Source organism: Lotus japonicus, chromosome 6, assembly GCF_012489685.1.
Source record: "Lotus japonicus ecotype B-129 chromosome 6, LjGifu_v1.2".
Taxonomy (NCBI): Eukaryota; Viridiplantae; Streptophyta; class Magnoliopsida; order Fabales; family Fabaceae; genus Lotus; species Lotus japonicus.
Window position 1 is genome coordinate 67,842,034 of NC_080046.1, and position 22,937 is coordinate 67,864,970.

General features: G+C 36.0%; 1 protein-coding gene and 1 pseudogene across 2 annotated transcripts; both read right to left on the minus strand.

Annotated features, from left to right (window-relative positions):
- Positions 1 to 13: 13 nt before the first annotated feature.
- On the minus strand, positions 14 to 11,658 carry LOC130726904 (pentatricopeptide repeat-containing protein At1g10270-like; annotated as a pseudogene). The gene is made up of 14 exons (XR_009015047.1): positions 9,276 to 11,658; positions 6,927 to 7,046; positions 6,125 to 6,184; positions 5,930 to 6,031; positions 4,805 to 4,888; positions 4,614 to 4,732; positions 4,403 to 4,504; positions 4,005 to 4,121; positions 3,734 to 3,799; positions 3,547 to 3,613; positions 927 to 980; positions 751 to 840; positions 271 to 309; positions 14 to 175 (listed from the first exon to the last, which is right to left on the minus strand). The product of XR_009015047.1 is annotated as a pentatricopeptide repeat-containing protein At1g10270-like (transcript).
- A 6,999-nt stretch (positions 11,659 to 18,657) lies between these two features.
- On the minus strand, positions 18,658 to 22,788 carry LOC130727021 (auxin response factor 1-like). The gene is made up of 3 exons (XM_057578350.1): positions 22,534 to 22,788; positions 19,499 to 19,689; positions 18,658 to 19,387 (listed from the first exon to the last, which is right to left on the minus strand). Exons 1-3 carry the CDS (start codon positions 22,585 to 22,587, stop codon positions 19,216 to 19,218), a joined length of 417 nt encoding a protein of 138 aa, XP_057434333.1. The 5' UTR covers positions 22,588 to 22,788; the 3' UTR covers positions 18,658 to 19,215.
- Between the last annotated feature and the right edge of the window lie 149 nt (positions 22,789 to 22,937).

Genomic DNA, 22,937 nt, shown 5'->3' on the forward strand with positions numbered 1-22,937 from the left:
TTGCTCGAGTCAATTTGTTGACTACGAACCTGGAAACCTCACAAAATACACTCAATAATGGCTAGTCTGGTTTGCCACTTGTCCATACGGATCACTCCAACATTTGTCCTTGTTTGCTGCTTCTTTCCATCTTTTTCCCAAAAACCTGCATTTCAATGTATGACTGCATCCTAACCTGCATGCAGTCAATTGAATTACTTTGTTATATTATATGAGCTAAAGCTGTATAAATCAAATCTACATTATCCTATCACTCACAAACATACTTACTTTAACTCTGGAATTATCTTTGTGGGAATCTGACAGCGTCTGCAACACAGAGGACAATTTCTTAGCAATAATTTAGATTGTCAATTTAGCATGAGCACACAAATGAGATTTAATTCAAACATTGAAGTTGTTCTGAAACTGGAAGTCTTGAACTAAAAGAAATTATTAACAGCTAACAAATCTCCTTAAGAAGGTGAAGTTTATTGAAAAATCTGCGTGAATTTAACAGAAGTGCTACATATAACGAGAACTTTTTTAACAGTACGCAAGAAGGCTTATCTGGCTTTGTATAATTGGTTGTTTGAAAAAAAATACAAAGTCAAGTTGCTAATTTTTAGGAAAGGTGAACCAATCAAATGAATTTGTGTTTTCATAACAAGTGTTTCCCTGAATCTAATATGTTCCATTTAGTATGCAGCAAGTGCCATTTAAACAAGGTAAAAATGTGATTGTTCTACGTACAAATGTGAAATTACTTGCCTCATTGTCATTAGAGCTCCCAAGAGTAGGCAGACCCAGATGAACTATATACTCAGAATCCACCACACCAACATTTTTCATTCGATTGCCCTGAAATATTGTTGAAAGATGAATGAGAACCACAATGGAAGGATCTAGTATGAAATGAATGTGCTGTTGTGGTGCAAGCAACTTACCAGTGCACAATAACCAAGCTGCCTATCGAGGCCCCACGCATGGATTAAGTCATTCTGTAGACAAAAAGATGATTAGATTAACATGACTATATAAGAAGAAACCATGCACAACACAACTGAAAGATTGAACAAGCCCATTTGTTTTTTTCTTTAAGTTATTTTAAAATTGAGTAAAACAATAATTTATTTTTTAGAAATTTTATATAAACCAACCACTATTTTACATTTTACCACAATTAGAAAAAGAACATTTTAGCTTTTCTCTAATCTATTGCAAAAGATTATTTCAAAATGTAACTCTTAACACATTAAAATAAATGAGAAGCAATTTAAAAATTTATTTTTTAAATAACAAGAAACAGAAGAAGAAGCAGCTAGCCAATCATAAATCTAAAATTGCATCCCACACCACATTCCCACCTCCCCTATTAACATAGTAGTAATATACGATCTTCTCTGTAATTGTGTAATTACTTTCCTTTTGATAAGCTGAGAGAAATATCAAACGTCAAAATCACAATCTCAGGAATCATGATGCACATGTAATGTGATGTAAGATGCATGGTTGGGTTTCATTTGTACAGTTATTGGGTTGTCTTAACAGAATAAGTCTGTTATATAGTTCTGTACTGAGTTAGTTACAATATTGATTGATAATAAAATGACATCAATATTTGTCAATTCAACAATTTGTGATCTTGACTGATCAGCAAAGCCTTAAGAATTTGCTTGAACAAAGGCTATCTACTGCTGCTCAATATAGGTGAGTGACCAAACTTATGAGATTAAACACAAGAAGGGTCAAGACTCAAGAGAATGTGGCAGCTGATTCTCTGTCCAGAGCTTCTCATGGAGAGCTACTGCAGTTGTTAGTTTCTGCTATCTCTACAAAATTGTGGGATCTTATTCTGGCAGCATATGCCTCTGACCCACAATTACAACAACTGAAGGAGCAAATAACTGACAGACCAGATTTACACATTCATTACAAGGTAGTTGATGGGTTTTTGTTTAGGAAATATAGCCTTGTGGTTTCTAATGATCTTCATGTCAGGGATTTAATATCACAGTGGTTGCACTCTTCTCATCAGGCTGGACACTCTAGGGTTAGAGGCTTAGAGCTTCTGTGCATAGAATAAAGTCTGTGTTTCTTTGGAAGGGGCTGAGAAAGGATGTTGCTAAGTTCATTCAAAGGTGTAGGACTTGATTGAGGTGTAAGTATGAACCTGTACTTCTGCAGCCTGGTCCTATACCTGCTGGAGTTTGGCAGAGCATCTCCGTGGATTTTATTGAGAAGCTGTCTGAGTCTTATAAGAAAGACACCATTTGGGTGATTATTAATAGGTTGAGCAAATATGCTCATTTCATTCCTCTAGCCCATCCTTTTACTGCATCTAACTTGGCAGAAATCTTTATTAGGGACATCTATAGGCTACATGGGGCACCCACTAATATTGTGAGTGATAGGGACCCACTCTTCACTAACAAATTTTGGTCATCATTTCTGCAACAATTGGGGGTGACTCAGCCTTTCTACAGCTTATCACCTGCAATCAGATGGGAAAAGTGGTGTTAAATCGTTGTTTGGAGCATTACTTGCGTGCTATGACTTGCCAACGCCCTAAGGAGTGGCCCCAGTGGTTACCATAGGCAGAATAGTGGTACAATACGACATTCCATTCGGACATACAAGCTACTCCGTTTTGAGGTTCTGTATGAACAACCTCCACCTTTGCATCTCCCTTATGGCCCTCATAGTACATTGGTTGAGGCTGTGGATAGGACCTTTGTAGCTGGGGAGGTTATGTTCAATAAGTTCAAAGGCAATTTGGAGAAGGCTCAACAACGTGTGAAGCGAATGGCTGATAAAAACAGATCTGAGAGGGTGTTTAAGGAAAGAGATTGGGTGTTCCTTAAGCTTCAGCCTTATAGACAACAAACAGCACAACATAGAGTCAGAAAAACTGTCCTCGGTATTTTGGTCCCTATCACCTGTCCTCGGTATTTTGGTCCCTATCAGATTCTCCATTGTGTGGGAGAAGTTCTTATACATTGAGGTTGCCACCTGAACCTAAGATTCGTCCTACTTTTCTTGTTTCCTTACTCAAACCTTGCCGAGATCACGACATTCAGCAGTGTGCTTTGCCTATGGAATGGGGCAGCTTGGATAGTCCTAAATTTCCATTTAAGACACTAGAAAGGCGTATGGTTCAGCGGCGACATCGTGCAGTGACTGGATTTTTGGTACAATGGAAGGTGGAGCTCAAGGAAGAAGCAACATAGGAGATCTTGTATAACTTGAAACAGCAATTTCCCAATTTTGATACTTGTGCATCTCCTTGAAGACAAGGAAGATTTTAAGAGGGGGGATATGATGCACATGTAATGTGATGTAAGGTGCATTTGGGTTTCATTTGTACAGTTAGTGGGCTATCATAACAGAATAAGTCTGTTTTATAGTTCTGTAGTAAGTTAGTTACATTCAGATTGATTCATAATAAAACTTCTGTTTCCCTGAGTTCTCTCTTATTCTACCTTTCTCTCTCTCTTTCTCTCTTCTGTACTAATTTGCACAATATGGTTAAAAGTTACAAGTTTACAAGGTTTTTCTTATCCAAACCTGGATCAAATGCCATACACATTGCCATGATTTTCTGGAAAACACTGGCGCCATCATTTCCACCCAACTGCAAACAATCTCTTTCCATATTAAATTCCAAATTCTATTTAATAGCACAGATGATCAGAATGAGTTGGAAAATGGAGGTAAGAGAAAATAACACAGGATAGAGGATGAAACTGTTTACCCTGTGCAAGGAGGGGCAGTACTATTGTCATCACACCTTCCACCACCTTTAAACTTATAATACCTTCTGTACAGAGATAACATAATACCTGAAGAGATATTAGCAATTGTTTTTTTTTTGGGGGGGGGGGGAATACTTATAAAAATCCACTGCAGCATGTAGCACAAGGACGCAAGTGTGACAGAAATGATCATTGACAGAGCACTGTGTTGGTTATGATCTACCAATAGAACCATATCTGAAGCAACAAGGAGGTGGAAATAAGGTTAACCTGTGCACTTTTGATCCTGCTTTACGAACAGTCAGTGGATGATGTACTTCTGATTTAACAGGATCCAATGCAGGCTGTGATATCTCTAGTCCCTCTTCTTTAACAATGGATACATACCTACACCAGATAAGCAACAAGTCAATACATCAAGCATAAAATAATCAATGTTAGGAAAAAAAATTGGCCACTTCATATATATATCTAATATAGTCAAGTAAAAATAATCTATCAAATAAACAAATAGGTCAACAAAGAAATTCAATTTATTAAATATACCAGCACTATTGTAATATTATATGTAGAAAATTCAGATAAAAAAGAGTACGAGTTGTTTGTTTTGTAAGTGTACATCTACAGAATAGATTTTTTTTTTGTGTGTGATATGATAAGTTGCTTACCTTTTTGGGTCAAAATTATCAATAAGAAGGTCCTCGTCCCAGAGAAATATATAATTGTAGTCAGCAACTATGTCTGGATGCAAAAACCGTTTTGCAAACCACCTAAGGCATCATATATCATCATTTTCTTAATAATCATACATGAATTTAATCTTCAGAGTAGATTATAAGTTATAATAATTAGGGGGGAAATCACATGAGCTAATTGTACCATTTTGTTTGATTGATAGCAGACACATGTATGGCGTGCTTACTCCAAGCTAAGTTCTTCCATCCATCCACAAAACCATCATAATGAAAAAGCATTACCACAAAATCACTTGATGGGAACTGCAGATATGAGTCAGCAAATATAGTGAGCTTTGGACCAAAATCAAATTATATAAGTGAAGCAAAACTCACCTTTTCAACTATTTTATTGACAATTTCTTTCTGCTTTATCCCCACTGCAATAGCCAACAAGTTCAATGGGTGCTTTGAAATTCTCTGAAATAAAAACAATTGAAAAAGTAAAGTAAGAACAGAAAGAAGATTAATGACAACCAATGACTTAAGCAGGATTTTAACATACATACATGGGGGGGGGGGGGGGCTTGCTAGCATAGTCCTACTTGTTTTAAAGGAAGAATTGAGTAAGTTACAAAATGAAATTTGTTAATATACACCACCGGAAGGTGTAAGTTGCTAACTTACTCCGTCTGGAAAAACAAGTAAGAATGCATTAGCATACCACCTATAGGGGATTAGTAATATACACCCGCTTGTTTTTTCAGAAGAAGTTGTTTTGATTATTCATGTACCCAAAAGTGCCAGTTGTTTTGATTTCATGGCGCTACATATGCTCTTATAGACAAAAAAAGAATTAAAAGTAATAAGAAAATCAAAACACTAACAAGTAAGACAACAAAATATTCTAATTTATGTACGAAGTCATTGTTACCCTTCAACTGCATAATCTTCCAATTTACAGCATCTGATTTACAAAACAAATATAATATCCACGTTGCAGCTGTACAAGTCATTATTTCTTTCAGTGAGCTCACCATTGAGGCCATTCCCACCCTCCCAGAATAGGAACATGCATTATTTAAAAATAACTAAATATGATATAATAAAAAAGTGCAATGTTCACGGTTGAAAGTGCAATTCTTGAAGATAAGCAAATGCCAACAAGTGGACACAAAAACATATGAACTACCAGCTTTTGCTATCATTTACTCAATGTAACCCAAATCAAATTTTAAATGAAAAAATCAACTTATGAAGTTATTTAACAATACTCAAACATGTTCATGTACCAAATCTTATAGTATATAAAGTTGAAATACTAAATCTACATCAGTTTACTGGTTCAAGATTCAACCTTAATTAACCAACTTTAACTAAAAAAAATTACTTCAAAGGTGGACAGAATTAAAGAATTGGTTAACCATTTTATTAAGTGATGCTTAATACTAATACTATTAGAGTATTAAGTGAATTTCAATACGATAAGTCAATATAAGAATTTAGCACACATTCACATACATGATTTATACCAGAGTCCCATAAGGGCCGCATTTCGAAGCTAGATGTTCTAGCAACAATTCCTTTAGGCAATGCTTCAGTTCCAGAAGGCCAGCAATGTTTCTATGGAAATGGAAACAGGAAGGTAATTATTCGAGGTAATTCCAAGCAGTTACAAGTTTGTAAAATGGATTTCTTTCCCCAGGCATAACAAACCTTGCATGCATTGGATTTTGTAACTGGCAGTGAATAAATTAGTCCCCATCGTGCTAATCTCTGCGGATATATTGCCCAAAAGTATTTTCAATCAATCAAATGTCCAATTTCAAACTAAATGATTCATAAAAAATTACAGAGAAACATGAGATTAATTAAATATTGATCATCAAAATTCAAAATTAAGGTAAAACCTTCAAAGCAAAAAATAAAACTGAAAACCATTTGTTCCCTCAAAAGATACAAATATGCAAACATAGTGTAAGTCCAACCTTGAGCTAGAACCCCAAACAAACATATATGCCAATATCTGCTATCGCATTCTAATGTCTATCATGTCTTTAGAACTATGCACAAATTCAAAGAAGATAAAAATCTGACAACCTAGTGCAAAAAAGCTCCATCCATGGCAGGTCCAGGGAAAGGTTAGGTGAGACCCATAGAATTGAACTTTTCTTCTAATAAGAATAAAATGTAGGTATGATTGCCCAAGTTTCTAACTTCATGTTGGTGCCTCAATGAACAGATACCAACCACTTAAAAGCAGTGTTCGCCGTTATAGTTGTAAAGTGTGAAAGTGAGCAACATTTACAGAATTAAGTAGAAAATATTCTGGCAAATATACAGTTGTCACAGTATACATTTTCAAAGAGACATATCTAGTGCAAAACTAATGTTTCTATTATATTGTTCCTAGAACAGAAGTAACCATCGAATTACAAACATGAGAATAAAATTTCCATAAATTTGTTAATTTTGCATCTTGCAATTTAAATTGAAACTTTGGGACAGAAATACATACTTGTTTGTATTCCTTTGCAAAGGATGCATTACCAACCACATAAGCACCACAAATTAAAGAAACCACAATGAGGAAACTCCAAAGGAAGAACCTATTCTTCAAGTCTGGCAAGACAAAACCCTGACAGAAACAATGGTTGTATCAAGTTGGCGTGTACTCAAATTATATCAAGTTGAATTCATGAAAAGGTGTAAAAAAAATGATTCCTTTGCTTTGGTGGTGGCATGAAATGAATCCCATTACCCACTCCAAACAGAAGAAAAGAGAAGAGAACAGAGAGAGAGAGAGAGAGAGAGAGAGAGAGAGAGGGAGAAGGAGCTTACAGTTACAGAATTGAAAGCCTTCATTTTGGAAGGAAGCGAAAGCAGAAAGTGAAGTTCATAAGAAGAAAAAAGACAAATTTATTGTGTGAAAGAGGAATCAAGAGAAAGTAAGTTGGTTGAAGAAAGAAAGAGAGAAGAAAGGTAGGAGTGGGATGGGAGGGAGGGACAGGGACTTCCTTCCTTCAACGCTTCCAAACAAAACAAATACAATCAAGTCAAGCCAAGCCAAGCCAACCCAACAGAGATACTCTAGTCTAGTCTTATCAGATTATATTTTTTATTTTTCAAAAGGGATAAGAAGCGTGCGTATTATTTTTGGTGGACCAAATATAGTATTAAATTTCAACTAATACTATAAAGAGATAATTAGTGATTGATTTCTTAACTGAATAAGTTAGAATAAGTTTAATTTTGATGCACACCGTCAACCAAATAGAACCACACAACAAAAGCTAGCTGTTGTAGTTGGAGAGCCCAAGACCTTATAAACCCCACATTAGAATCCCATACTTCCAATGTGGGACTCAAGTCCCATACCTTGCAATGGGGTCCTAACATCCCACCACGCTCCGCAGCCCCGGCGCCCACGCGGGCTGGCTGTGCACTAGCCCCACGACTAGTCCCGGGCGAACACTACAATGCCGGCGTCACCACCCGCGCCGCTCGTTTGCAGCTCAGAGACATGGTGGAAGGCTCTGATACCATTGATAAGAATCTTGGGAGAACCACACCACAAAAGCTAGCTGTTGTAGTTGGAGAGCCCAAGACCTTATAAACCCCACATTAGAATCACATACTTCCAATGTGGGACTCAAGTCCCATACCTTGCAATGGGGTCCTAACATTGAGATATGAAGCTTTTAGCTGCAACAGATTCAGTTCATTTTGTCTAAAGAAAACCTAGTTTTGAGCTTTTTTTTTAATAAGCAAAAGATAAGATATATTGAAATGAAGTACAAAGGGTTTCAACCCAATAGAATGTAAAAATACAGAAAGAGAAGAAAAAAGACAGACAACAGGAACCAGATACAGATACTGATGCTATCAAGCATTGGAACTAACTACCCATTGTGAGGCCCACCCCACAAAAATATGACCCTATTAGACATGGACAAAGTAAACTAAGATACCAGCACCCTTTTGAACCAACAGCTTCTTAGTGATGAAACCTAGCAAGACTGTTATAGCAATACGTAAAACCAAACACTATTTCCAAATTGGAGGCAGAATAGCAGAACCGCAAATTTAATGAAAAACTATAAGCTCTAACATAATCATCCTTAAGAATTGGCCAGTTCAATATAAAACAAAATTAAATAAATCAAAAGAGTAAATCTGCAGCCAAAAAATCATGCAAAATTGGTGAAACAAGGTCTGATTCCTTTTGAAACATGGTGGTGAAGAAGCTTGCATTAACAAGCATTGTTGAGGAGCTTGCGAAGAAAATTGCCATTGTTTCTCTAGAATGCATTGATGATCAAAGCAACAAGAGTGAGGTTAGGAGAAAACAGTGTGGGGCACCAGGATTTAAAAAAAATAATAATAACTTATATCTAGTCATTTTAAAATTCTTCCATTTGAGCATCCAAACAAGATGTTCTATCATCAAGAAATTCACATTCTCTGAAAGAAGTACATACCTAATTCAAATCCTTTATCCAGTCACAGCCTTAAAGTAAATATCCAGTACATCATCCAAGTATAGGTTCTTAAAGGCAAAAGGCTTAGCATTTCTTAAGGTAAAATGAGGAAGAATATCAATGCAATGGCAGTGCAAAAATACAAATACTTTTGTTGAATATTAAAGGTTGAATGACAAGAAAAAATTAAGATGACATGTCATAGAAGACATGCATTACTAAAACAAGATAGATTTTGTATCATCATATATAAATTCAGAATACCCGGTGTTTCAAACACTGGTAATCAGCATCACACTACACTTATAAAATTATAGAGCAACTCTTGTCTTAATTAAAAAGAGAACCAGCAATCCTAAGAATTAACTCGAATTCCATGCTGCTACCTGTTCAGGGACTTCTGATTGCTGTTGATGTGGTTCCTGAATGTGAGGAGGGATTCCTGATGCTGGGTTATATGGTCCTGTCATCTGAGAAGATGGTCCTGGGGCTGTATTACACAGTGCTGACATTTTAGCAGATGTTCCATGGGAGGGAATAGACGACCATGACTGTGGATGATGCTGCCCTCCCCATGGAGGAGTCAATCCTGATGGTGGATATTGTTGGGGCCCGCTCGGTGTTCCATAAGGTTGATGTCCTGCCATTTGAGGTGAAGGTGCAGATGGTGTATAATGGTTAGCTGACATTTGAGGGGCCACCCCTTTCATGTGAGTTTGAAATTCAGATGGAGGGGAGTAAGGCAGTCCCGAGGTATGAGGTGAAGGTCCAGCTGCTGGCATTTGAGGCCCAGTCATTGGAGGAGATACTCCCCATGAAGGTTGATGCATTCCAGTATTTTGAGGTGGCAGTGGTGGGTGCTCCTGGGCTGCCACTTGAGGCATAAACCCAGGAGATGGGTTATGTACTCCAGCCATTTGAACAGAAGGCAGTGATGGGGGCTGCATTTGTTGTGGAGGAGACCCGGATGTTGGGTAAGGTTGTCTTGTCAATTGAGGAGGACGGTATCTTGGAGTGTTAAAATCTAGCAGTCTCTCAATCTCATCACCCCTCCCAGCTTTCTTGAAAACCTCAGTCACAAATTCTCTCAAGGAATTAGTAACCCCAACACCATACCTCATAACCTGGTACAGCAACTCTAGGCTTTTATCCAACAAACCTTTAGCACACAGTCCCCTGATGACAACTTCGTAGCAAGTGGGGTCTGGTTTGGGATCTCTCTCACCCATTTTACTCAAAATATGTGCACAATCAATAACTTTGTCATTCTTAATCAATTCATCAAACACCCTGTTACAAAAGTTGGTGACCACCCTCAGACCGGCATCCACCATTCTGTGGAATACCTTCAAAGCATCATCGATCCTTTCCATTTTCATGTAGGCATCAATCAAAGTCCTGTGAGTGGGCACATCTGGGCTCAAAGATTTTGAGCACAGTTCTTCAAACAGTGTCTCTGCTTCGGACAGCAACCCATTCTCACAAAACCTGGAGATGATATTATTGTAGCCCGCAACATCCATTGCAAAAGCCTTAGAATTTGACTTAGTTCCAGCCTTCCTAAAAGTTGCCAGTGCTTCATGGAACTTGCCCAGATTAAAGCACTCATTAACCATTATGTTGAAGGTATCAGAGTTTACAGCTTGAAAATTAGGTGGGGTGTGGTTATCTAACATCTGATCAAACAGAGCCCAAGCCTGTGTTTTTTTGCCGTGTTTAAGCAAGACCTCCAACAAGACATTGCAAGTGACAGGGGTCATCTTAAACTGTCTGTCCATCAAAGACTTGTACGAGTCCATGGCCTCCTTGTCCCTGCCATTGTTAAAGAACCATTCCATATAAGTAGCATTGACAACCCCATCATACACCAAACACCGCTCCTTGAGCTCATCAAAGAGCTCATTGGCTTTGTCCAGATTGCCCAGTTCGAGAAAACCTGAAATTAGGTTGTTATAAACCAAGGAATCGGCACCGTGACCTTTATTCAACATCTCACGCAAGAGATCAAGGGCTTCAACAATGCGACCGGCGCTGATAAAACCCTTGGTGAGATGGCGATAGGTAACCGCAGAAGGGCCGAAAGGGGCAGTGGCAATGATATGGCGATAAAGCTCAAGAGCAACATCAACACGACCCTCATCGCAATGGGTATTGATGACATTGTTGTAAGAGACAATATTGGGAACGATGTTTGACTGGGTGAAGAAGAAGTGAAAGAGAGCAATAGCCTCGTTGTACCTCTTGGCACGGTACATGGCAGCGATGATGGCGTTGCAGGTGAACACGGTGGGACGAGTCGAGGAGAAGGTGGAGTGGCGGGCGACGGAAGAGGCGGCATCTAGGTCGCCGGCACGTATAAGGGATTGGACGCGGTTGTGGAGGTTGAGGCGAGGTCCCACCAGCGCTGAAGTGGAGTCAGGAAGACGAGGAGCGTTCGGGTCACGGGAAGGAGAGTGCTGCAGGGGAGGACGAATCGCATTCAGGGGAGGCTCGATGCGCAGACGGCGCTTCCGTCGACGGCGCTCAGCAGCGGCTTCTTCGGCGGAGGAAAATGCAAAGGAGCGGACGGTAACCGAGATGGGTTGGACGGCGGGAGGACGGCGGAGGGAGCGGAGGACGAGTAGGCGCCAAAGTGACATCTTTTGTGCGTTTGATGAGTGATGAACACACTCGATCGATACTGTGTCTCTTCTTCGCCAAACCCTTCAACTTAAACCCTAGCTACCAAGTAAGATGAATACAACAATTTTCTATATCAGCAGAAACAATATTTTACCAGGAGTTGCACTTGTACATTACCATATTACAATATTATAATAAAAGAATATGAGTTAATTGTCTAATTAGTCCTTGAGCTTGTAAGCGAGTTTAATTATAGTCTTTCTATGAAAATAAATGTTTAGTGACGGTGAAAAATCGTCAGTAATTATAAAAAAAACCGCCACTAAACATTATTTTTTTCTTAGAGGAATTAAAATCAAATTCACTTACAAACCCAAGACTAATTTGACTATTAACCCAAAAAAATATTTATCCCCATATAATATGAAATGAATTTAATTTATATGCGGTGCCCCGCTATGGGTAAAACGTTTTACATGCATCCAACAATAATTTAATCGGTATGCATTGTTAATGTATTTTTTTAACAAGCATCAATAATGATCTTTTTTTTTGTTACAAGAGGAAAACATCAATAATGAAAAAGAGTGTAACTACTTAAATTATTTTTTTGTTTGGAAACAAACTACTTTAAATTTATTTATTGGATATCAATATAAAGAAATTATATCTTTTGACCAACATTAATTTCGTATAGTGAATCATATGTTTATTATATTTCATTTTAAGCTAATTTTTACATTATAAAAAAATAGTCTCAAAGCGGAATTTCTGGCAGTGTTTCATGGGTTGTGGCTTTATTGGCAAGGGTTTCGCCATGATGGTGACATGAACTCCGCCTTGGTTCTTTCCCTCCTTACAAGGAGCATAAATGGATGCACGTACAGGGTGTGAGGGCAAGTGCCCTCACGTAAAAATATGTGGTTTTTTATGGTCTATTTGGTAAAAATTGCCCCCACTTATTTCTCACGTTGCTAAATGTCCTCAATTGAGTGTAAAAGTATGTGATTTCTTATGTTTTTTTTGGTAAAAAATATCTCCACATGTGTCACCTTTGATCAAAATGTTCTCACTTCTAATAGTATATGTTAATTTTTTTGTTACGAATATATATATATATATATATATATATATATATATATATATATATATATATATATATATACACCCGCTCTCCATCTTACTCAAGAGGCCTCGTTCTTGCAAGAAAAATCAAAAATCATGGCCGAATTAGCATCAGCCAGCTCGCCAGAAGAGTTCCAAAAAAGATTGGACATGGTGTCTGGGAGTCAAAAGTCGGATTCAGATACTTCATAAGTCAATAGTCAAAATTACCTTCAAGATAATGGAGATGACTGTTTGGGAATCAATTATCATCCATTTACCTGATAGATAACCAGATATGATTGCAAAAGACAAAGAGGTCATCATCAAGATTCTTCATCATGGCAGACAAAGAATCTGCTTTTATCATTATTAAAGTTCATACTTTTGTAACTATAGTTACTTTGTTTAAACCGTAGTTACTTTTGTATAACCTTAGTTATCTTTACGAAAACCAGAGTTACTTTTCAAAAGTAACCATGGTTATGGCTTGTATAAATAGGTACCTAAGAGTTCAAGAGGGGTATCGGATTCTTTCCCTAGCTCTCTTCTCTCTCTCTATCTTCTATATTTGGGTATGCTTGTAACTTTGAACTTTCAATAAGAAAAACTTGTTTCAGTAAGTTCTTCCTCTAATTTCTCTGCATTTAATTAATATGAACTGTATCTTCCGCAGAACCTGGTATCACATATATATATATATATATATATATATATATATATATATATATATTTCCCTTCACAAGGAGTATAACTAATTTTCATCCGTATGCGTCTATCATTGTTTTAATATGTGGGTTTCTTAGGCAGGATTGATAGTTGTCATTCTAGCAAATTTTGTGGTGAGGACCAAGTCTATGAGGAAGAAGAGCTCGTTGCAGCCAGTGCTATTAAAGTCGGCTCGGACTAGCCAGTCGAATCAGTCCGATCGTGACACACCTTACCGGTTTGAGTCGATATTCAGATCGGTTGTGCAAATGAACCGGTGAGAACCATCAGACTCGGTCGGTTTATACAAAAAATCGATGTTCGACCAAACCTTGATCGAACCGGCGACGACATACCATAGTTGAAGACTGAGGAGGATTTATGGGCCCCTAGAGAGAGAGAGAGAGAGAGAGAGAGAGAGAGAGAGAGAGAGAGAGAGAGAGAGAGAGAGAGAGAGAGAGAGAGAGAGAGAGAGATTTATTATATACAAATTATCAAAATCTCTTATGATCAGACCCGTTTGGAAGATATTATCTGAACTTATTTGGTAAGAACGCTTATGAAAGTATTTGGAAGAACTTATATAAATAGCTTAAGAGTCACTTATAAGTTGTTTAGAGTTATTTTCGTAGGTTATTCGAATTAGCTTATTAATGAGAGCTTAAGTTTATCTGTAATCAATTTTCAACTTATTTTAATAAAATTTCTCAGATTAGAATATGAATAAGCGTTTATCACGTTGATGTGATAAGTGATTATTGTCATAAGTGTTTATGTAATAAACGCTTATTGTCATAAACCCTTAGCTACAATGTTTACCTAAACACACCCTAGTTTCATCATAATGAGTATCTTATGTTTAAAATTTGAACAACTACCCCTTTTGTGCGGTGGTGATGTATGTTTCCCCTAAAACTCAACAAGGTGACCACAAATTCCATTTACTTGTCGGATTTGCTCACCGTAAAATTTTCAGATCTGTCGTCGGAACAGAAACTAAGTAGTGGATCATCTTCCCCTCGTAGTGCATTGGTGTTCGCTTCCCCTAAAACTCAACGAACTTGCCACAAATTTCATTTACAACTATAAATGGAATTGTTTTTATCTAATCTCTTGTACATTGCCGCTTAACTTCCTTCTTCACTCCTTGGATCTTGATGTCTTCTAAAGGTATCTGCCATGTGCTCGTATTTCCTGAACCACCGTCTAAAATGCACAGTAGTACCTACACACATCGCGTGTCTCCTTCTCCCACTCATTTATTCCCTCTTCTTCACTTCCCCCGCCGCCTGCTCTAACTCCATTCCCTTTCGTTCTCTGAAATTGAACTGAATTTGACAGATCCAGAAGCATGTAAAGAATTCCTAACCACCCATCTAATTCAAGAGAAGAGATATTACTTTTACTTTTTTATCCCTAATTCAATCCTAACCACTTATCTAAAAAATACTAGTGTTTTTTCCCGTGCGCTGCACGACATTTTTTTTATTACATTTGATAAATCAATAATTAGTTTAATTATAAATAATTGTATATGCTAAAAATGAAAGAACAATCATAATAAAGAAGTAGATATTCAAAAAACATAAATTCGGGCGCTCGATTATAGTGTTTTGTACTCATACACTGATTTAGTCAATATAACAATTTCATAACAAAACTAAATTAATTAGCCAAAATCTTCAATTTTCCACATGTGATGTATAAATGATTTTTTCCTTGATGTATATACATATATTTAAAACTATTAGGTTGAGAACTTACAAAGTGAAACCAAAATACATACATATATATATATACATATATATATATAACTAATTCTAAATTTATTTTAAAACTATGGACAGTGCACTTAAATTATTTGAAGATAATTTTTTCTATTGGTTTTAACATGAAAGTGTTTTCCTTTTTTAGGCATGTACAAATACAAATATTCAAAACAAAATTGATATATTAAAATCATTATTTGCCAAATTTTTGGCTATTAGAATTAAGAGAATAAAAAAAATGAGCATTTAACAAAACAAAACCACAACGAATAACACACAACTCGCAAAATTTCACACAACTTTTACATATATTTACTCATAAAATTATTTTTCTATTATGTTTAACATGATAGTATTTTCTTGTTAAAATGTTCCTCCTAGTAGAAAAATTTGATTGGTGTTTTTCCCCGTGCGCTGCAAGGCGAAGTTTACTACTGTATTTGATACATCAATAAATAAGGATATAAATATTCAAAAAACATAAATTCAGACACTCAATCCTAATAACTTTGAATGTAAACAAATATATACTATATATGTATTAATATATGTATTAATATTTTCTATCCCTCAAATCATATATATATATATATTAATGTTTTCAAAAATTAAATTACTTAAATAATTAGAGCAAATATTTTAAAATTCTAATGTTTTAATCTGAGCACGACATATTTTCACCATCTAATTTTCTAATTTAATATATTTTTACTTTTTAAATATTTTTTTAATTATGAAAAAGTGCTAATGTCATATAAAAATCTATTAATTTTTACATATTTTTATGTAATATGTTCCTTCACGTATAAGTTGTTTATTTCCTAATTTAAACCTAAGTAAATATGATATATGTTCAAATATAAACCCTCTATATAATATTTTTAAAATAATAAAAATACTTAAATTATAGTAGTGCTTTATTTTTCCATACCCGTGTAATCAATAAAGAAATGAATTATTATACAACTTGTTGCTCTCTTAGTGATTAGGTTGATTGTATGTAACTTATGAAGTACATATGCATGTTGACAAATACAAAGTTTTGTTTATTTATGGACTCCAATAAAAAAAACTATCCTATGATATTCTCGACCTTCAATTGAAAGCTATTTTCGCTAAAAAAAAAAGAAATTTTAGTTTCATCAGTTGTCTGTTATGAATTTTTGTGGAACAAAGCAAATAAGAAAAAACATTAACAATTTGGGAAAATGAATTTTCTAAATAGAAATGTAAAAGATTCTTTATTATGTATTTTTATCCAATAGAAACATCAATCAAAAGACAATTCACCACACAGTTATTTTACAAAAATCTGACTAAATGATCTAATTTATTCTTGGAATCAGTACAAATACAATTGAAATCCAGCTCCAACTTCAGCTTCTACCATCAAACAAAGACACTTCCTTTACTGCAATGTTGAGCCATGTGCACGTCATAAATAGTTCCTTGAAATTATACATCAAATTCATTGTCATTTTCAAGTGCCAGATGTAAAGTCATTAAGTCAATGAAAGTGGTAGCCAACATATAAGCCATACTACCACCGTATAACAATTCATGAAGGAAATGAGTTACCATAAGAAATAATACTTAAAAGAAACAATATGAACTTAAAACTTATTTGAAACTAATTTGGCTGCCGCTTAAGTAAATATGTTACTTATGCCCACATTAAACACCCCAGAAAACCAAATGTTCTCAAGTCAGTTAAACATTTCAACATGAACTCAGAAATATGTATATGATTTCAGAACCCATTTATGCGAGTGACATAAAGTATGTGAAATGTACTATTACAAATTAATATCAGAAAATTCATTAACAGTGAAGTGTCCATAATATCTCATAGTTGACTGATTATTCAAAGTTAAACACAACAGATTCAAAAATGAAAGAAAAACATAGGGGGCGTTTGGTAGATGGACATCTCAAAATATTCCCGGGAATGTGAGGTTGGGAATGTAACATTCCCATGTTTGGTAGAAGTTTTAAATTTTTTATTCCCGGGTATGAAAGATTCCAAGGTAAATAAATTACACATGATTTTTTAAATTTCATTCTCATCTCAAAGAAGGGGAATCTTACATTCCAATGGGAATGAAAGTTATTTTCCACTATCTCTTCTACTACTTATTTTATATTTTTATATTTTTTCTATTAAATTATTTTGAAAAACATTCCTGAGAATAACTTATTCTAATCAAACACATTTTCATTTTACCCGAGAATGACTTTACTGGTAATGAGATTCCTGAGAAACAACATTTCTGATAATATTTTTGTAAAACTTGTAACAAACGCCCCCATAATAATTATAAGGTCTAAGAAATATCAGGTTGAATATTAGGATTTAGGAAATACTCACAGCTCATAATTGATTATGGCAAGGTAAAATAGATAATTTAATTACATAAATAGGATAAAATTTAAAACTCACACACTTGCATATTTACCATAAATAACACCATGGGTTTTTTACCTTATAACTTGCCAAAGAGTAAATGTACATTGATTTAGAAAGAAAAAAAAAAGAATCTTCTTCTAACCTCTCACATTGCATCTAGGGAGCTGACACGTATGTTATAGGTTTTTGTCACCTATAATTAGATATATTACATTTTATATTGGAAAATTCTCTCTAAACTATGTACCAAAAACAAATTCTCTCTAAACTGTGCAGTCATACACGAATTCGTTTCTTTTTTAAATTGAAACATAAGAATATTATAACATATAAGATAACTATACTGGGGCCTTCAATTTTTAAATTCCAGAAGAGAAAATCAATAACCATGTGGCCTTCAATTTTTAATGGTAGCAAGTCCCACATTGGCTAGAGATAGAGCATAGATAGCCTTTATAAGGGTAGTGCAAACCTCAACTCTTGAGCTAGCTTTTGTGGTTGAGTATATGCCTCCCAATTTCTAATATGGTATCAGAGCCTATCCTAGATCCATTTGTTGTTTGTTGTGGAGACCTCCCATAGATAGAGCATAGATAGCCTTTATAAGGGTAGTGCAAACCTCAACTCTTGAGCTAGCTTTTGTGGTTGAGTATATGCCTCCCAATTTCTAATAGCAATTTAATCGAATTAGAACAGGCTTTATCTAGATTCACTAAGGATGATCCTTTTTGCTGAGTCCTGGTCATATCTTTACTGCAAGAAAAGTATTGAAATATAACTTGGAGCTGAAATGAATGACCAATGGAATGACATCTTGAAAAGTTACTGCTTTAATATATATATATATATATATATATATATATATAGATTTCTGTTTTTTTTAGTCAAACTCTAATTTTTTTTTCTTTTCTATATTCCAATATCTAACGTGTTAAAAAAAAGACCACCCTAGTCTTTGTACTAATTTAATAAGTAAAAGGCAAAAAAGAAAAAACAAAGAGAATGCACAATATGCCATTACAAGGAACAGAATTTTCAGCCATCACTAATCTAATCTAATCCGATAGATAAGTAATTCAAAATATCTGTCCAGCAGATGAAATTAAATTATTAATGTTAAAAAGAAACTCCAGACCAGATCGGGCACAACCGCACAAGTGCTGATGAAAAAACATTGACTTGATATACATACATTAAACAGTGTTCAAAGATTATAGAAACTTATATACAGAAATGAGATACATCACATCAAGTGAATTATATAAGAACAAAAAAAAAACATTTTAACATACTTGACCAAAGATATTTCCTACATGATCGCAGCCCATTCAAAACTGAACAAGCAGGGGCCTTGAGACTCTTAGCGAGAACAGTGCTGGAGAAGAAAGGGGGAGGAATGGCTGACACGTTGACTGCCTTCGAGAAAAATAGAACCCGACGCGGTCTAAGCCCCGGGACCGGACCCCAACCGAAAGAAAGGCGCTATAGAGAAGCCACAATAGCAGAAGCCTATCTATCTTTCAAGGTAGATCAGCAGCACTTTTTAGGTGAAAGTGCTTTCGTGGTGCTCCAGCATAGATACAAAATAAAAAGTGACATGCCTATATACCATGATGAAGTGCTTGCCTGGTTCATGTTTTGACGTTCTACTTCCTACTTTCATGCATTCAATATTTATTGTATATATCAACTAGAATGTTGGAAGACCTGGGAGTATTAGCAACTAGGCCCCACAACAGACGACTGGTCCTCAGGATTGACTACGGCTTCTGAATCCAGTTTGCTTGGTTTACCTTCATCATTCATGGGAAGTCCTATTTTAGGTGAAAGCTTCTTCACCTCCTCTGCTGTGTAGATGAAAATTTTCCTCACAACGCTACAAAATTCACTGCAGTAAAATAGCAAGACAGATTTTAAAATATATGTACATAAAAATTCAAATATTATGCGACGAATAAGAAGTGTCCAAGTTAGATATGTTCGTATGAAATGATCTTACAGCCACGGATCATCTCCAACCATCATCATATCATCTTCATTGTCGGTGTAGACAACCTGCCATTTTTTTGCTGAACCACAGAGCTCACCCTTGATGTCAAACATCTCTTCCAATTTCCTAAGCAGGTCCTCATATCCATCAAACTGTGTTAAGTCCACAGCCCTTCCAACAGCCATACCTTGCATGTGAACCTGGAACAATATTAAACTCATCATAAATAATGTCATTTCAATTTGCAGGTACTGCCCTCTGGTGAAATAGAGAATATTATGCTAAGCCACTTTCCTAGTCCAAAAAAACAAGGTTAGCAGCAAAAATTTGATTGGAATTATCCAAACATAAAGAAAGTAAAGGCCTCTTAAACCTACTATACCGGCTAATAGAAGGCTTATTTGGTTTGAGAAAATATTTTATGTTTCCATCTCCTACTTCGATTAATAATTACATAAATATAATTTTATTTTCACTTCGTTCTTCGTCAAAGATTTATTACTAGAAATGTGAAACAAAAAATAAAATTCTCACCGTTTCTTGTAGAAATCCTTAATAATATGAAACAAAGTGAAAATAATGTGGCACTTTGTAACTTGTAAGTGTCATGAACCAACTTCCCCAAAAGCTTAAGCAATTGGGTGAAAAACATGAATGGTTTAATTTTATATTTCCAACACACCCCACTCACACGAGCCCGTTGAGTTTAAAGCGTAGATAGTGCACAGGTCCACACACCATGTGCTACAATCAACTATTTATTAAATAATGGGAGGCAACAAGGATCGAACTCTAAATCACTTGGTCATAAAGAACTTGATACTATGTCATGAACCAACTTCCCAAAAGCTTAAGCTCACACATGAATAGTTCAATATTATATTTCCAATAGTAAATATCAGTGAAAACAAAAAAAATGAATACAGAATAATTTCTCAAATTGGGTGTTGAATGATTTTATTCCAGATAAGTTGTTTGATAAAGACCCTGGTCTGGAGCATGGAAAAATGCTGGAACTTATATTGTGCATAACAATGCTGGGATAACAAATATTGGAACTTTGATAGGTACCAGCAATGAACAACAAAGAAAGACTCTATTTGATTGGAAGAATGCTATGAAACTTACTAGAATTTGGGAGGCCTAACTTAACCCAAAAGCTAGCTCTAGAGTAGAGGGTTGTTCTAACCTTTATAAAGGCTATCTATGTCATCTTTAGCCAATGTGAGACTTCTATCACACTCCCTCACGCCCAGCGCTGGACATCTAGAGCGTGGAATATGCAAGACGGGAACGGGACATCTGCGGGGCGACCCAAATATGGGAACTCTCCACCAACAAATGGATCTAGGATAGGCTCTGATGCCATATTAGTATTTGGGAGGCCTAACTCAACCCACAAAGCTAGCTGTAGAGTTGAGGGTTGCTCTACCCTTTATAAAAGCTATCTATGTCATATCTCTAACCCAATGTGGGACTTCTAACAAAAAAAACTACACAAAGTCCCCAGTATTTGAGAGACCACAACTCTGCCCAAAAAACTCTAATTACAATCTAGATACCCTATCTATCCCCTTTCCCTCCTATTTATAGCCTCTCCTCGCTCGATCTCTCACTCCCTTAAACTGATCGTAACTCTGTTGAACTGATTAACCATTCTACTAACTATCAACTAGTAAAAATAACAACACCCCCTTAACATATCTTATTCCTATCAAACTTCCTATGGCAATAAGGCGGGGCAGGCAGGAGTGCTTCAACGCTCCCCGTCCCCGATTCTCTCATCCGCCCCCATCCCTATGGCGGGTGAATTTTTCCCTTATCCCCATTTCCCACGGGGATCCAACCCTGTTTCCCACGGGGATCCAACACGTCATTAATTTTTTTAAAAATATATAGAAAATACATAAATTTATGCAATAAAAAACCATAACTGTCAATGCAACCACATGAAATGCAATACAAATAAATAATAAACTTCAAATAACATTAATTGAAGTTCATCACAAAATATGTGAAATCTACAAAATAAGAAATTTGAAAAGTAAAGACCAACATTATATCGATCGAAATCTGAAGTGTAACACTCAAAACACACCCTTAAACATTCAACTCATCCAAAAAAGTGAAGTCTTCATTATAAGCAATCTAAAATTTATCTCAAGCTAAGATTTTTATTGAAATTAGTTTCTAGCTTTTTCATAGTGGGCTGTGTTTAGGGCCTTTATAATTTTGTATTTATTTATTAGCAATTTAATTTTTTTATCAAGGGTATTATTGTATTTTCATTTATATATATGAGGTGGGGACCCTGCGGGGCAAGGAGACTGATCCCTACCCCGTCCCCAAATTTGTCCCAAGGGATTTTTCGTCCCCATCCCCATGGGGAAATTATCCCAAGATCTGCAGGTGGTAATTGCCATCCTATCCATTTTTATGTTTATCTTGAATTTGGGCTCGCTCTAGCTCAACTCCAATAGCTAGCTCATAAGTTATAATTCCCGAAACTTCTATAAGCTCTACTTTCAACACACCCCACATACTCATGATTGGACATCTAGAACATGCAATTATAGAACTGCTTTTATATTGCACTAGGTAAGCCATGGGGCCAGGTAGATTCTAGACAGTAGGTGACCGAATACCAGATCTAGGATAGGCTCTATACCATCTTAAATTTGGGCTAGGCCTAACTCAACCTCAAAAGCTAGCTCATGAGATGGGGGATTGCCCAATCCTTTTATAAGCTTGCTTTGGCCGTAGCCCATATCCCTAACCAAATGTTGGATCTCAACAGTTAAATTCACTGATATGCCATTATGGATAAAATGCTGTCAATAATGAAGATAGATTCTAAATACGTCATCAGGAGCTAAAAATCATCTGCAATTCTGTAAAATGAAGATGCATCATATAACTGCAATACAGTGCACTTAAATTAATACACAGGAAAAATATAACAAGAATGCTGCATGACTCTGTAAATGCAAAATAGGAAGGGGGTGCAGAGTGCACCACACCAAAATAAAAAACAGTTATGCTACCTTGGTGCAGCTTCGTATTTGCCTGCTTGTGACTCCTGGGGAGACCGCAGGCATGATTTTTCAGCGTCACAACTTACTGAAGGGATATCAGATCGATTAACATTTGATGGTTCAGAATGCTGGTCAGACTCAGCATCCAAAGATGGAATGGACTGGTCATCACCCAACCTTCCTGACAAAGTGACTGTTGGCAAACTTTCTTCTGCATTAGAATTCTCAAGTAGCTGAAATCCAAAGAGCCTACAGCCATTTCCAGTGCCTTGTCTCTTTTCTCCAGATTCTTTAAGCTATAGGTGAAAAAGTTTCTGTTGAGTTTTCCATCTAGTAGACCAAATGTTGACTTGTTGGAAGCAGAGTTATTCCCACCAAAACAAAAAAAGCTAGTTGCAGTAGAATTGAATTTG

Bases quoted from the DNA above. Each gene is read 5' to 3' on its own strand.
- LOC130727021 (XM_057578350.1), bottom strand. From the start codon at position 22,587: ATGCCTGCGGTCTCCCCAGGAGTCACAAGCAGGCAAATACGAAGCTGC. The intron at 19,690-22,533 runs GTAGCATAACTG...ATATTGTTCCAG, and splicing joins AAATACGAAGCTGCACCAAG to GTTCACATGCAAGGTATGGC. The intron at 19,388-19,498 runs GTAAGATCATTT...ATTTTACTGCAG, and splicing joins GTTGGAGATGATCCGTGGCT to TGAATTTTGTAGCGTTGTGA.